Genomic DNA, 17,013 nt, shown 5'->3' on the forward strand with positions numbered 1-17,013 from the left:
GGACAAAACAGTGGGACTCAGAGACAGTTCACAGAGTCTATTCACAGAGTTTACTGGGCCTGATAGGATTCAAATGTGGTCTTGAAACTGGCAACAACAATGAATGGTAATACAGTCATATAGATAGTCTCCAGTACTTGATAATATGTTTATTGTATATTAACAGGAAGAAAAAAAAGTTCCTGCATTTGTTATAAAATTAGGTGAATTTTGCAATGAGCTACAACATAACAAGACATTCAAAGTCGCTTAAGGAACTGAGCTTTATTGGAGCAGAGTGTGGACACTGTTTACAGCAAAACATTTCTGGGAAAACTTGGATTTCCCAAGACCTGAAGATTCCTCCGAGTTCTCACTGTTGTTAGTAAGGTTAATTTGGGGGCAGAACAGGAGCATGCCTTAGCTGCTGTCAGGAAATAGAAAAGCAGAGCAGAGTTGGGCATGGAGGCTCCAGCTCAGACTTGGGAAGATGGAGAAAAGCCATCCCAAGTCCAGAGTGACTAGGTTTCATAGCACCCATCTCCTCTATTTGAAGGAAGCAGGCCCCTAAAGGGAAACACAGGATGCCCAACTCATGAGAATCAGACTCTCATGAGAGTCCTTTGATACCATGTGAAAACCATGACGGCAGAGAGAGACTGAGGGTGCAGCCCACCTTCCTGGCCAATGTTAAATCAGGAAACTATTTTGTTTAGATCAAAACATGATATTCCATTTTTTGGTCTCCCAAGGTCAGCCAAAGTTTGCTGACATGCAGAGGACCCTCTCTGATCTAGTTGGAGCCCAGAGCTAGGGGAGTCCAGCTGGAGTAGAAGAGCCTGCAACTAGGAAGGGAACTCTTGTTGTGTGTATGGGGATTCTTTTTGTATCAAGAGGCTTTTTGTATCGAGAGGAAAGGAAGGAAGTCATATCCCAAGAGGGCACTTAATCTTAGTCCTAATTCTAGGAGAACTAAGAAGGGCTGGGGCAGAAAGTCAAAGGGTCAGGGTAGAAGGATTGGATGCCTCAAAGAATTACTGGGGCTCATTTTCCCCTTAGCCACTTCTTGGAGGAAAATCTCCATGGGACACATTAGTAAGAAAGTATACAATTATTCCTGTTTTATGTGAAGATTGGAATAAAAAGCAGTTTTGCTGTTTAATATTACAACTGCTTTGTAGGAAGTGTAGATCCTGGTAAATGATGACTCCCCTCACCCCTTTTTTTTTCTGCTGGATCCCTAGGTGGCTTAGCTATGAAGATGGGTACTATGAGCTGCTGATAGTCAAATCATCCTGAGCAATTGAAGAATAATTTGAATTTCCTTTGGCAATCCACGAGAGGAGAAATTTTTGCCAAAGAGATAGGATAAATGAGCATTTGAGACTGGGTTAACTTGATTCAGGTTAACCTGAATCTTCAATAGACTCATTAATGTGGAGTTTTGTTTCTTTGGAGTAAAATGGCAGAGTTTCATGTCTAGGCCTGTGAGAGAGACATAGTGTACAAGAATATAAAGGTCCACAGGTAGAGGAACTATGAAAATGGGAGCATGTTGTGTTGATCTTTTATGTCTGAAGGATGTGGAGTTGGGTGATTCAAGCCAACCTTAATCTAGCTCTGAAAAGGAGGCTGATCCTGGGTGACACTGGGTTACATAAGAACAATTTTGATGAAATGGTTAGATCAGAAGCCAGATATAGGTCCACTGAGGAGTGAATCAGAAGTCAGAATATAGAAACAGGATTGTGTGAATAATTCTTCTAAATCATGAAAATTACATCGAATGCCACTGAGTTGGTGAAATATCCTTCAGGTCTTGCATATATTACACTGTACTTAAAGTAACAGGATACAGCGGATACTGAAAAAAAGAAGAAAGAAAAGGTTGGAACATTTCTAGAGCAACATTTGTGTTTTGGATTTCAAATTCTCACTTTGTAGACTAGTAAACTAGATTTTTTTTTCTCTTTAGTTTAGGTGAAAAATGAGAAGATTAAATAAGCCATGGGAAGATTTTTTAAAAAATGACATGAAACTTGAAGGGTAAAAAGTAGGTAAGAAAGCTTACACTCATGTGGGGAATGCCAATTTCTGGGTTATGGCTGGTTTCTGATTTTTGGGCCCAAGATAGGATTCAGAATTTGGAATCCTATGAATAATTCCTCTCCTCCCCCAAAGTAGAACAACAAATACAACAATGGCCTATTTGTAAACTACATTCTTATGTTTTTAAACTTGACATACAGTTTTACAAGCTGACTTCTATTAATGTGTCATGAAAAAAAAAAGCCATATTGGAAATACAGTGCTAATGGCAAAGGTAACGGTAGGGGAACACTTAAATACTGTCAGGATTATGTATTTTATTAGCTACAAATAAAACAAAATGCAGAGGGGAAGGAGACGCTTTACAAATTCCTGAAAGCCTCTTCATTTATCTGTATATAGCTTCTGCAGCAGGGACGACCTTTCTTCTACTCCCAAGCCCATACACCCTTTCTCTTGGTCTCAAACACACAGACATAAAATTTATGTGGGCAGTTTACCATTTTCCAGTTTTCATTAATTCAACTGCTTCATTGATTTTATCAAGACTCAGAGTATGAGTAATTAGTGGATCTAGATTCAACTTCTCTGCCATATAATCAGCAACCAGTTTTGGGATGTGCTCTCTGCTCTTCCAGCCTGGAAATACAGATTAATGATGAATTTTATACATGAGGCTTCATTATGAAGGAAAGGCCATTTAAAGTAACTGCTGAAGATGCTGGTTTTGACTGAGAAAATCTAAGACTGTTCCATTTACTTGCCTCAGTCATCAGGAGAATGCCTACCCCAACCACACACCTTATGTAGAGGGTTGGGTTCCTAAAGGAGACTTATGCTACTACAGAGGATAATTAATTCAAAGCAGATAGACTGTGAACCTTGCCATGAGGTGTTCCTGGTGTCATGTTGCAATCTATGGAGAGCAGTGAATCCATATCTAATGTATAACAAAGGCCAAGGTCTTGGGAATCATGAAAAGAAGCAATTCAAATGTTAAATGTAGGACATTTTTGTGTGTGTGTGCATGCCCTCATGTGTATGTTTTGATCTGCCGCTTCATAAAAGAATCAAATAGCTTAAAGGAAAAGAAGAACTCTCACTGTGGCAGTGGTCCCAATGAAAGCTCTTGGGAAAAGAATGTGTACAAAGCAATATAAGAATAAAATGTGCTTTCTGGAAGTAAGAATTACACAAGCAAAGATGGAGTTAGCTAAGGTAAGATAAGTTTAGCATTGTATTTTCTCTATTCCCATGATTTTCAAGAAATGCATTAAATTTAGAACTCTGCTAAGTGCCATGCTCAGTGAGTCACCACACAGAATTTGGCAGTCTGCTCATTGCTGGAAAGGGTGGGTGTGGTGTAATTGTGCAAAGTGTAATGTGGCGTAATCTGCTCAGTGTTCTATGCAGATTATTCTGTGATAGGATCTTGGCAGTTACTTGCTTTTCTTGGTTCCAGCTTAGGTTAGGCTCCCCAACTTATTCTCCAAACTATCACAAACTCTTCCAATAGATTTATTTTTAATTTAAGTTGGTTTCTGTTATATGTAACCAAGAATTCTAATTACTGCTCTACGTCATGACATGAAGGGCCAGTGTATATATCTATTTGTTTTTGTATTTTGATTGGTGATCTGATAAAGCATTTTTACATCTATATCAACCCACCGCTTTCTTATTATTTCAACCAAATGACAGGAAGGAAAATTCTGGGATCACAGACGGGACTAGGCAGTGTTTCTCAACAAGGACACTCCTGGCATTTTGGGTGGGGAACATTCTTTATTTTGCACATGGTAGGAGGTTTAGCAGGACTGCCCAACACCCATTAAATGCTATTGTTGATTGAAAATCATTGAACCAGAGGACTATACTATTTGTGGAATAAAGTAATTTACATTAATGATCACTATATGAGTGCTAGAGTGGCCAGTGAATCAGGTTTATTCACTGAGGGCTTTAAGAATATTGGTGATCTTATTTTTACAAGACTTAGCTGAGTATGTGTATTTTGAATTAACATTATCATCTATAAATACAATAGAGAGAAATGGCAGTAGGTGTATTCAATGATCTTAAATAGAGGAACTAAAATTACAGTTATGAGAAGATTAAATAAGCCATGGGAAGATTTTTTAAAAATGACATGAAACTCGAAGGGTAAAAAGTAGGTAAGCAGGCCGGGCGCAGTGGCTCAAGCCTGTAATCCCAGCACTTTGGGAGGCCGAGACGGGCGGATCACGAGGTCTGGAGATCGAGACCATCCTGGCTAATACGGTGAAACCCCGTCTCTACTAAAAAAATACAAAAAACTAGCTGGGCGAGGTGGCAGGCACCTGTAGTCCCAGCTACTCGGGAGGCTGAGGCAGGAGAATGGCGTAAACCCGGAAGGCGGAGCTTGCAGTGAGCTGAGATCCGGCCACTGCACTCCAACCTGGGCAACAGAGCGAGACTCCATCTCAAAAAAAAAAAAAAAAGTAGGTAAGCAAGCTTGTATTCATGTGGGGAATGCCAATTTCTGGGTTATGGCTGTAACTGAAATTGCATTTCCTCTATTTAATAGATTATATATATATAACTGGATTATTGTTATTTTTTTCTTGCTGGTCCTGCCATGTATCTGCTCATTATAAATGAGTTAGGCAAGGCTTCTAATATTCGTAATAACATGCTGCCATAGCTTACTTGGGGACTACAGATAGCTCCCTTGTGCAAATAATTCAGGTACTCCTCTAATTCTCATCTCTTTTTGCCCAGGCATTCAGATTGCCTAGAGTTTCTGGATAAATACATTTCTTCATAAATTTCAGATTTCTTGCTTAAGAGCCCAGAATCTTAAGCAGATTTAACTTAGTTTGTCTTCTACTTTTTCAATAAAATACTCTTCTAAAGTCTGTAAAAATGTTCCAGGACAGGTAAAAAAAAAAAAAAAAAAAAAAAAAAACCAGAAAATCAAAGGGTTCTATTAAGATATTTTTCCTCGGGGTAAAATCATTCTTATTTTTTTATCAATAGTATTTCTTTTAAATCATGAATCCATTGTGTTTAATATATTTGAGTTGGTAGCATGACAACTCATTTGTTTGGGATAAGATTTTACATGAGTTGAACAATGACAACTAATGGCTAAGTATATCCTCCAAAGAATCCCAGCTGGCAGGTGTATAATTTTGCTGAAGTATAGTTATAGATTACAATATTGCCTTCTTTTCAATTTAGAGTTTGCTTTTGCTTTAAACTTTGGACACTGGATTCTTAACCAATCAATTAAAAAACCTCTTCTCCGTCTTTGCATGAGTAAAAGCTTTCCAAGAGGAACTAGATACACCCACTATCCATCCCTTTATATTGGGTATTCATATATTGAAAAAAATTGTAATATAAAACTGTTGTTTTATGTCCTTTCTTAAGCGTTTATGATGTATTTTTCTATTTCCCACCTTCACCTCCTCAGGCATTTCCACCCTTTCCTGCTTCATCCATACCTCCAAAAACAGAACCCTTCAAAGAACGTCCTGAGAATAACTGGCCACTGATGTTGAGTTGACCACCGGCAGGCAACACCCCAACAACCACACAGACCCCATAGCTCTCATTGCAGGAGGTGAGGGCAGCTGCCTGTTATAAAGTGATGCAATACAGTACAGGGGTTAAAAGATGTATGTGAGGATTGAACCTGCGTCTTAATTTCAGCTTAACTCCTGAATGGTCTATGACTTTCTTTTCTGATTCTCCCTATTCTCATTTGAAATAACATTTATCTTGTAAGGATGCTATGAAACACATATAAGACCTTGTATGTTGCCTAGTATAGTACCTGGCATTTTAGGACTCAATAAATGGAAATAACAAAAATGAAAATAGTAAAAACATCCACAGTAGTGATAATAATAAAAATAATTTTTATAAAAACTATTACTGATGCAGGTGGCTGGTAAGAATTGACATTTTTCTTTTAGACAGCTAAGAAGACAGATATTTATACAATAAGATGCTAGCAAAGTGAGAAACAGATACCGTTACATTCGTTATGTTCAAAGGCTATTTCTCAGAGTAAGAGTGTGAGAAAGGTTTTGCTATATCTTCTTACAATAAAGGAATTTATGTATGGTGAGTCATGAAAAGATTTTTTATGCTGGGGAAAGAGCCCAAGTTGGAAGAGGCAGTTGTTGAGTTTCTATACAGCTGACTAGAAGACAGAGCCATACGACCCAATAATACACTATTTCTCCAAATCTCCAAAGAAAACAAGCCTCAGATTTTGAAGTAACTTCCCCTCAGTTTCTATTCTCTTATGTAAACCATGTTTAGCCAGAAAAACCACCACTTTTTTCACCTTCAGTTTTGAAATGAACCCGTTTAATCATGACTAGTAAATATTTTTCTTGGAAACTTAGATCTGACATGAAAGACTACTGAAAGTGAAAAGCACATTGATTCGTAAGGTCATTAATCAAATTTTAACCTTATCTTGCTTAAAACTTCTGGCTTTGAAATTATATGAAAGTTCTAGATTTAGTATCTGGGATAGTGAACAAATTTGTAGGAGCAGACAGAGGGTACCAGCTAAGATGTCATGGAACACAAAGAAAATTAAATAGAGCAAAGTGGAGGGAATTTAAGAAAGCTCATCCAACTATAATCTAAAATGATGACTGGTGAAAGTATTGGTAATTTTCACTCTAGAGGATTACATACCAGAGTGTCCAGATTTCCAATGGCCTCAAAGCAGAAGTCCATACCAGAATCTGTCATATCAAATAAAACTTCTTGAATGGGTTTCTTTAAGTCCAGAGGGTTGAGGCACTCAGTGGCACCCAATTCCTGTGCCTTCTTAAATTGCTCCTTGTTGACGTCCACTCCAATGATCCTGGCTGCTCCTGCCGCTTTACAACCCATGACAACAGACAAGCCGACTCCTCCCAGGCCAAACACAGCACAGGTAGAACCTAGAGTCACCTAGACACATATAGGCAGAAAACCCAGAAAACAAAAAGCAAAGAAAACATACATCTTTACTCATTTGGGAAGGCTAAGTCTATATGCATGTATTTTTTAATGAATCATAAGCAAACGATGTTTACATACATAATGTATTATAACTAGAAAGTTTGAATTTTTCAAAATATTTCTAGATATGGAATACTCTTGTCACAGGAACAAAAAACTACCTGAAAGTAGAGTTTAAAGTCCTAGGAATTAGTCTGAGTAGTAGTTTAAATGAATTTTCACTGAATCTTAAGACTTATTTGACAGTGTATTTAATTCGATTTTTTTGAGTTCTTTAAAATTATCTCTATCTTCCTACAACCATTTTTTTTTCTCTCTCTCCCTCTCTCTCTTTCTTTTGGTATCTATAAAATTTTCATTACTTATAGGGTCAATGCCTTGTGAAGGCAAAGGCTTTTTTTTTTTTTTTTAAATTGAGTACTGTCCTACCTAGGACTAATTTAAATTTTTTTCCCATTCTTTCTCTCTGTATAGTATTGGGACTGATGGACAAAATTCAACAGCATCCTTAAGAAGGGAGCTGGGAAGGTTTCAGTGATGTTTTAGAAATAAGAGTTCAATAGCAGCCCATTCAGCCAGAATGGGATCCCCTGGTCAATCTGTCTAACATAGTAACACCTCCTTCATCACTTGGTTCCTTGCTCTCCTTTTCTTTTTATTAGCATTTATCACTACCTAATATATCATGCAATATAATATTAACTTCATGAGTTTTGTTAGCTGCTGAATTCTCGCACCTGGGACAGTGAATGGCTCCAAAAATATTTGTTTAAGGAAAGAAAGGATAAATTGGAATATGAAAGGCCACAGTCATGTTGTAACTACGTTAGATTTAATTTCCAGGAATTCCTGATATTTCCACTTGTGAATGGCATCCAGACTTAATCTGTCATTTACTACTGACCGAGAGGGAATGGGAAAAATGTTGAAGAGGGTGTGGGAAGACTAGGTAGATAGCAGAGAACTCAAGGATGTTTGGAGTCAGGCTTGGGATTTTTCCTTTGGTATGATAAGACATGAGCAAGATGCATGAGGCCTTTCAACTCCATATCCCAATAATTCCATTCCAAATGGGTACAAATGCCCCTCACCTTGGCAATATTGATTGCAGCACCAAACCCAGTGGAAAAGCCACAGCTAATTAGGCATACTTTATCCAGAGGAGCAACTGCATCAATCTTGGCAACTGAGATTTCCTTTATCACTGTGTATTCAGAGAAGGTGCTGGTATTACCAAAGTGATATATTGATTTTCCCTTGCAGGTAAATCTGCTGGTACCATCAGACATCAGTTGGGGTTTTGACTGTCTTTTATAGAAAAAAAAAAAAATACACATACACACACACCAAGTTTATTTTGAGTTAGAAAGCTTAGATCTTCTCCAATGAAATTGAATGAAGTTTTCAAAAAGAAAATATTAGTAAAAACTTACTTGACTTGTATACAAAAATTGCCCTCAGAATTCAGGCAAGAGGTACATTCTCCACACTGTGGCAGAAAGAGTGTGATAACTTTGTCACCTAAGAGAGCAAAATCATGTCTTATTAACATATCATTTTTTAAGGAAAGAGATAGCTGTCTTTCAGGATTTTGAGAGCAAGGCACCCAAGAAGAAATGACAGCTGAGAATTATTTCCACATTCAGTTGTTCTTGATACCACAAAGAAAATCAAATACTTACAAAAAGAGAGAATGTCTTCAGCATCTGGGCCCAGCCCTGGGCTCAGTGGCTGAATCTTGAGGAACTGGCTCCAGATTTGCCTCCTTCGTGAGTTCCTCTTGGAGTATCAAATAGTTTTTTGTCATATATCCATTCAGTCAAGTCTTATCTCTTCTTACATTTTCAACACTAATTTCCTTTCTCAGGGATTGAATTTAAAATAGTATGGATACCACATACTCACAGAATAAGTTCTGGATTAGGGAGAAAAAATTGCTTCTATGCTGTTCTCTGTATTTGACATCAACCCTTTCTTCTTGACCTTAGAGATCAAAGGTAGGCAGACTTCTCTAGTAGTGGTCAAAGTATCAGGACGTGATTAGAAGAACTTGCCTGTGATGTATTTTACTGGCTGCCCCCATGGTCTAACACTATAAACCAGATAAATTTGTTTTATACTTTTAGTTAAAAACCTTATTAAGATTTAGTTTCTTCTATTTTATTTATTTTTATTTTTTAAAAAGTAACACATACATACGGTAAAAATTTAAACTGCACAAAAGTAAAAATTATCACTCTATTCCCCAGTTCCCCATCTTAGAGACAGGTACTCTGACCAGTAACGATGATATTTTTCAGAGCTGAAAAATGCAAAGGTAAGCATACTGTCTACCCTGGTTTGGGCCTAGCTTTTTTACTTAACACTCTATCATGGAGCTTTCTATTTTAGTACATGTAGTGCTCCATCATTAATCAGTGCCATGAACACTGATAGATATTTAGGTTGTTCTTTGTTTCCCTACACCCCAACACTAAAACCAATAATGCAACGAGTATCTTGTTGTAGACAGAGTTCCTGCACAAATCCCTAGAAACTGTGACTATGTTGTGGTATCATGCCTGTGAGTATGTTATGCTACGTGGCAAGGGGTACTCTCTAGATGTAACTAAGGTTACTAATCAGTTGACATTAAGATAGGGAGATTATACTAAATTATCCAGGTAGACCCAGGGTAATCACATGAGCCATTGAAAGAAGAGCAGAGGAAGCAGAAGAGGAAGTAAAAGTGACTTAACACCCGTGGAAGGATTTAGTGGGCCATGGCTACTTCAAGACTGGAAGGTGCCACAGAAGAAGAAATGTGAGCAATTTCACGGAGCCAACCACTGGTGAGGAAATAAGGACCTCAGTCCTACAGCCTCAAGGAATTGGATTCTGAAAACTACTTGAATGAACTTGGAAGTCGATTTTTCTCCCGAGGCTCCAGATAAGGACCCACTTGGCTACTATGATTTTGACCTTGAAACGTGAGCAGAAAACCCAGCCAAGCCCACTCAGATTTCTGACCCATAGAAACTAAGATAATAAATTTGTGTTGCTTTAAAATGTTATATTTGTGGTGATTTTTTCCAGCAGCAATAGAAAATGAATATATGAACATATATCTATGAAATACGTTTCTAGAACTGAAACTGTTGTGTCCAAGAATATCTACATTTAAATGATATTACATATTGCCACATTTAGAGTTGAACAAATCTACAAATCTAGCAAATCTACGTTCCAAACAATAGGATATGAGGGAGCTGTCTGCCTATATTCTTGTCAACTCTACATATTATCAAACTTCTTAACCTTTGCCGATCTGCTAGGTAAAAAGTGTTTCTTCATTGCATTTAAAAATTTTACTGTACATTGACAAATTATATATTTATGGAGTACAATGTGATATTATGTGTATATAATATGGGATGATTAAATCAAGCTAATTAGTATGTTAAACACTTGAAGATTTATATTTTGTGGTGATAACATTTGAAATGTATACTCTTAGCAATTTTGAAATATAGTATAATTCATTATTATTAACTGTAATCACCATGCTGTTCAATAGATCTCAAAAAACTTATTTTTCCTATCTAGCAGAAATTGTATACCATTTGACCACATCTCTCCATTTTTCCCACCCCCCAGCCTTTTAAAATGTTATTTATTTTTAATATGTCTGAGGTTGGGCATATTTTAATGTGTTTAAGAGCATTTCTATATATATATACACACGTGCACATATGTATATATGTACATTTCTTTAAACTAGATATGTATTTTGTTTGCCCATTTTTCTACTCAGCTTTTAACAATTGCTTTTAAAGAAATTATTTCTATGTTAAGAAAATTGGTCCATTGACCTACTGGGTTTTGACTTCTGGGGTTTTTTTAAACATGCAGAATCTATGTAATTTTTACATTGTCAAATTTATTTATATAAATATCTATTTTATATCTTCTGGGCATTTTTTTGTATTGATTAAAATTTTCTTCTCTCCTCCTAGATAATACAGTGTTCTCCCATGTTATTTTGTAGTACTTCTATGGTTTTCCTTTTCACATTTAATTTTTAGATTCATGTATAATTTTTTTATATAAAGAATGAGATGGCAACCCAATTTACTTTTTTAGTCCAGATAACTATCTAGTTGTTTCAACACAATTTGTTGAATAATCTGTTTCCACTCTTGAGTTTGAAAGACAAACCTCATGCTGCATTAACTTCTTACGTTTATTTGGATCCAATTCTGGACTGCTGCTTTATTTGGTTCTACTAATGTGTTTGATTATTTATCATAATGCCTCATTTAAATAATTATTCAATAATTATTTAAATTATTCAATCTTTTTTTCATAAATGTTTGTCTCATTTGTACTTTCAAGTCCAGTTTCAGTGCATTCTACTTCTTGTTTTCTTCTTATTTTCAAAGTGTAAATGCAAAGAATACAATATATTTAGTATTTTATGTAACTTACAAGTAATTATCCCTCCTTTTCTAAGAAGTTGGCAACATTTCACCTTTTATTTCACTTGATCCTGACATACTTAAGGGGTGCTTATCATTTTCTTGATGTTGGTTCCAAGTTGTTGCTTTTTTCTATTACCAGGTGCTAATTCCTACCTGGTTTCGCTGTGCTTACTCCTTCTCCAATACTCTCAACGATTCCAGCCCCTTCATGACCCAAGATGGTGGGATACAAGAGGTCCAAGTGTTTACTCCCCAACATTTTCATCTCTGTACCACACAGTCCGGTGGCCACAACCTGTATGGAAGGCAAAGAGTACTGCAGTTCCCGCTGTTCCAGATAATGGTGTTTTAGAGTTGTTGATTGTAAGGCTTTTTACTAGTTTGATATTCTCCATTTATACACTGCATTCATTTCTTATCAGTTTTAATTCCAGGGAAGGGTCAATAATAATTTGTTAAAGCAATGAAATGTTTTTCATTAGCTGATTTCAGAATCAAGATTATGACTGAAATTTACTGGGGAGGGTGGGTAGAATGGGGTCAGAAGAGAAGCTGTAAAATTACAGTGTGACTTGATGTCTGAGGTCTCAATTGGCTTCACTGAGCTTGTAGGTGGAAGTGTGGAGGAGAAAGACCAATTATAACAATAAAGGAATTGAGCTGAATGCAGTGGCTTATGCTTAAAATCCCAGCATCTTGGGAGGCTGAGGGAGGAGAATCACTCGAGGGCAGGAGTTTGAGACTAGCCTGGGCAAAATAGTGAGACCCCCATCTCTACAATAAATAAATAAATTAGCCAGGCATGGTGGCATGCACCTGTAGTCCAAGCTGCTTGGGAGGCTGAAGTGGGAAGATCACTTGAGCCCAGTAGTTCGAGGCTCCAGTGAGCTATGATTTTGTACCACTGCACTCCAGTCTGGGTGACAGAGTGAGACCCTGTCTCTAAAATAAAATAAAATGTAATGAAATAAAATAAAATAAAATAGAATAAAATAAAGACATTGGAACACAGGAGGCAAAGGACTAATGTTTCCTATTATAATATAATTAAAACCTTAATTTATTTTACAAGTGAGCTTTATAGTTTTGTTATTTGTACAAGTCATAATCCCACTTTATTGTAAGTTAGCCAGACAGTTTAAAATGAAAGCACTCCAGAACAGTGGTTAAGAGTTCAGGGATGAAAAACTAGCTCTCCCCCTTCTCAGCTGTGTGAACTTGGGGGTAAATTTTTCTTTCTGAGTCTCAGTTTCTTCATTTCTAAAATAAATATGAAGTTTGCATACACACAGCCACACACTCACACACACACACTCCTTAGTCAAGAAATGAAATATAATGAAATTTGTGCATGTAAAAGGAGGATTATTGGAACAATATCATAAAATTGCCTGAATTACCTGCGACCCAACTGTAGAAAGTGCTGTCAGACCTCATAGACCTAGACATTTACCAAATAGTCCTTCTCTGTATCTCTTTACTTGATTGAATATGGGCATAGTTGCATTCACCTATTATTCTCTGCAGATCGGCTTTCTCCATTTATTTTGCTGATCATGGTTAAAAACAGTTACCAGTGATGAGTCTGCCGAACCTCACCATTGCCGGCCATCACTTACTCTGCTATAGTGCCCATATCTTGGTTCAAATTCACTGGTGAGAGCTTCAGATGTGTAGCTTGTCTGATAATGGTTGAATGTCTTTGAGTGAGGGTCTAAACCTGGTTGCATGAGTTGTGACCCTGTGTGTGGGGAGAGGATGCAGACAACCCAATAGCCCACTGCTTACTCCATGGGGGATGTAGGGTGGAGAAGGCGCTCTGAAAAGAAGGCACGAACTGTGCAGATGAGATGACTTAGAAAATGACTGTCTCTTTGTAATCTATCGTTAAACAGTACTTCTTCTTTATTATTATAATTAAAATAATAACAAAGGACTCTGAACTGCAAGTCAGGTAAACTATTTTCTAGTTTGGAGGAGGCCTATTAGAACCATCTGGAAGTGATTTAAAAAATTTGCATGTCCAGGCTGCACCCCAGACTAATTAATCACAATTTCAGAATTTCTGGGGATGGGACTTGGTTATCAGCATTTTTCAAAGCTTCCAGCTGATTCCAAATAGGTAACCAAGGTTGAGAAAAACTGTTCTCATCTCCTGCACTCAAGCAATCTTCCCGCCTTTGCCTCCCGAAGTGCTGGGATTACAGGGATGAGCTATCACGCTCAGCCGAGAAAAATTAGTCTATGTTTTTATTCTACTAGCTGTGTGACCAGTCACTAAACCGCAGCTGGCTTCAGGCTTCACATCTGTAAAATATTGGGTTTCCCTAAGTCCCTTCCAGCTCTAACTTGAGTTTCCAGACTCAGATATGATTTGTTTGTAATCAATTTTTTATTCAAAATATTTCAAGATAAATATTATGAAGAATGCCATAAAAATTTGCAAGTACAGATTAAAATAGGGTTTGAGGGTAGAAAGTTTTTAAATTAATAGCTAGTACAATAGCTGTAAATAAAGGCTGAGTTTTATCCTTTGGGCAGTTAGCCTATGCTTTACCTCCCTAACCTTTTATCTGGCTGGATTTAAAAATTGATGGAAATGTTTATGAAAAAGAAATGCAAAGATAGGCAGTTTTATTTTTTTTCTGAGTTGAATATCCTGAGAAGAATACAGTAAGAAGCTCTGACTTTTGGTGTGACTTTTTTTGTTTGTTCCTTTTACCTTTATGCAAACTTCCTTTGCCTTTGGTGGGGCCACTTCTACCTCCTCAATAGAAAATGGTGCACCAGGCTTCCAGAGTATGGCTGCTTTGCATCTTATAACCTGGGAAATAGAATGTGAGGGCAGAAAGAGAAACTCCTTAAGTTTGGGAGTTGGAAGATTGCTATATTAGTGATATAGAATCACTAAATTGGATTAGTCCAATTTTCTGCACTCAAGAAAACAAAAATAATAAATATATGCTGAAGTTAGTCTTTCTGACCCCAATTTAAGTTTTCTTGTACTATCAGCCTCAGTTGGTATTAGTTTTGCAAATACCAACTATATTTACAAAATGTAACATGACCAAGAGGATAGATGTCATACTTTTAAAGATTCTAATTAAAAAAATTGTGCCTATTGGCCGGGCGCCGTGGCTCATGCCTGTAATCCCAGCACTTTGGGAGGCCGAGGAGGGTGGATCACGAGGTCGGGAATTTGAGGCCAGCCTGACCAACATGGTGAAACCCTGTCTCTGCTAAAAATATAAAAATTAGTCGGGCGTGGTGGCGTGTGCCTGTAATCCTAGCTACTCAGGAGGCTGAGGCAGGAGAATCACTTGAACCTGGGAGGCAGAGGTTGCAGTGAGCCGAGATCATGCCACTGCACTCCAGCCTGGCAACAGAGTGAGATTTCATCTCAAAAAAAAAAAAAAAAAAAAAAAAAAAAAATTGTGCCTATTTGTGGGATACATGAAAAATTTTGTTACATGTATATAATGTGTAGTGACCAAGTCAGGGTGTTCAGGGTGTCCATTACCTGAGTATAATACATTTTTGTTGAGTATAGTCATCTTACTCTGGTATCAAACATTGAATTTATTCCTTCTATCTTATTGTATGTTTGTACCTTTTAACCCACTTCTTATCATCCTCTCCACTCACCCTTCCGAGTCTCTGTTACCTATTTTTCCACTCTCTACTTCCATGTGTTCAAACTTTTTAGATCTCACATTTAAGTAAGAACATGCGATATTTGTCTTTTTGTGCCTGGCTTATTTCACTTAAGATAATGATCTTCAGTTCTATCCCTGTTGCTGCAAATGACAGGATCTCATTCTTTTTTATGGCTGAATGGTACTCCATTATGTATGTGTAACACATGTTGTTTACCCATTCACCCGTTGATGGATAATTAGGTTGATTCTGTATCTTTGCTATTGTGAATAGTGCTGCAATAAACAGGCAAGTTCAGGTATACCTTTAATATATTATTTTCCTGTGGGTAGGTATCCAGTAGTGGGATTGCAGATGTCATACTTTTTGTATTACTATGAATAAAGTGGCCTGGTGGCTGTTTCAGGGTAGGAATGGCATTATAGTGTGGGAGTTATTTGTGATCCTAAGCATGGGAAAAATCAGTTTTGGAGTGGAAGGGTGAGTTATGGAGCAAGGAATGGAGGCAATCATCAAATGGTGTCTATTGGCAGACTGAGGTTGGAGAATTTGTTGGTGGCAAGGTAGTTCTTAAAGGTTCTGATTTCAGGCCACCACTGTTGTCACTATAAATTCTCTTTCTGTGTGGTCTTATCTATTTTGCAGATTCAACCAGTACCTTTATGTGAGTAATCTATATTTATGGGGCATATTTCTCCCTAGGCTAATGTATTCATTTGCTGTTTGAAGTTCCTGGAGGTATTTAAAACTCAACATGTTAAAACATGAACGTGTCATTATTTTTTTTTCCCATTTCCACCTTCCTCCATGCTCTAGTAGACAAAACACTCAATGTATTCCTCCCTCTGCTACTCTATTTCAACTAGCAGCCATGCAATGTGTTTACTCACTCAAGATAGAAACCTGGGAAGTAGCCTCAATTTTTCTCTCCCTCAGTCTTCACAGTCTAAATTTTTCTGGGATATGTCACCTTTTCTCCACTCCTGCTACTACTGAAAAAGCTTCCTGCTTTATCTCTGTCTTGGTTTTACCACCTTCGAAATCACCCTTTATACCATTGCCATTTGAAATATAATCCTAGTCACACCAATCGCCTATCTAAAAATGATGTTGTTACCCTTTGCTTAACTGGATCCACTGACATCAGGATTCTCTCTCTGTCAGTCTCTCCAACCTTATTTCCCGTCACTTTGTGCTTCAGGCTTTACCTTTCAGCCCCCAGACATATTCTGAAATTTCTCACATGGGATATTTTCTCAGTCTCTGTATTACTCCTCATGTTGTTTTATCTGCCTGCACACACTTCTTCTCTACCTGGTGAATTCATATTTCTCCAGTGATTTCCCCTTCGGTATCACCTCCGGGAAACCAAACTGGGTTAGGAGCTTTTCCTTGAGGCTCCCATCCTCTTTCTCTTTTACTATTGTTGTATATTGCTTTATAATTGCTCTTTTATAATTATTGCCTCTCTGTGAGATCCTTGGAGAAGGGAATATATCTTTGACTCTGGAAATTCTGATAAAGGGCTTGGACATTACTTATTGAAGAGATGAGAGAACTGAGGGAAGTCAAAGCAGATAAAGTGAATTAAGAAAAAGGGAGAGGAGGAGGAGGAGAGATACTTTGATTATGACAGCTTCTCACCTTTAGGAGTCCAAAGACTAGCTTTGGGTAATTAGATGTTGGTAAAGAGATGAGCATACAAACTGACAAAGATATGACACAACATGAAGAATAAGACTTCACCTACTCGGCCTGTAGTACTCATGCTGATTTTCTCCCCACAGACAAATTTATTGAGAAAGGGAGATCCTGTCACAACTTTCACTGTAGAAAGTACAAAGGTACACAGGTG

At 37.4% G+C, this 17,013-nt stretch overlaps 1 protein-coding gene across 1 annotated transcript; it reads right to left on the reverse strand.

Moving 5' to 3' along the window:
* Positions 1 to 244: 244 nt before the first annotated feature.
* On the reverse strand, positions 245 to 17,013 carry ADH6 (alcohol dehydrogenase 6 (class V)). The gene is made up of 9 exons (XM_023190941.1): positions 16,909 to 17,013; positions 14,224 to 14,325; positions 11,655 to 11,796; positions 8,475 to 8,562; positions 8,133 to 8,349; positions 6,730 to 6,990; positions 5,517 to 5,649; positions 2,529 to 2,667; positions 245 to 1,843 (listed from the first exon to the last, which is right to left on the reverse strand). Exons 1-9 carry the CDS (start codon positions 16,924 to 16,926, stop codon positions 1,819 to 1,821), a joined length of 1,125 nt encoding a protein of 374 aa, XP_023046709.1. The 5' UTR covers positions 16,927 to 17,013; the 3' UTR covers positions 245 to 1,818.

The sequence above is a fragment of the Piliocolobus tephrosceles genome, chromosome 3 (genome assembly GCF_002776525.5).
Source record: "Piliocolobus tephrosceles isolate RC106 chromosome 3, ASM277652v3, whole genome shotgun sequence".
Lineage (NCBI taxonomy): Eukaryota > Metazoa > Chordata > Mammalia > Primates > Cercopithecidae > Piliocolobus > Piliocolobus tephrosceles.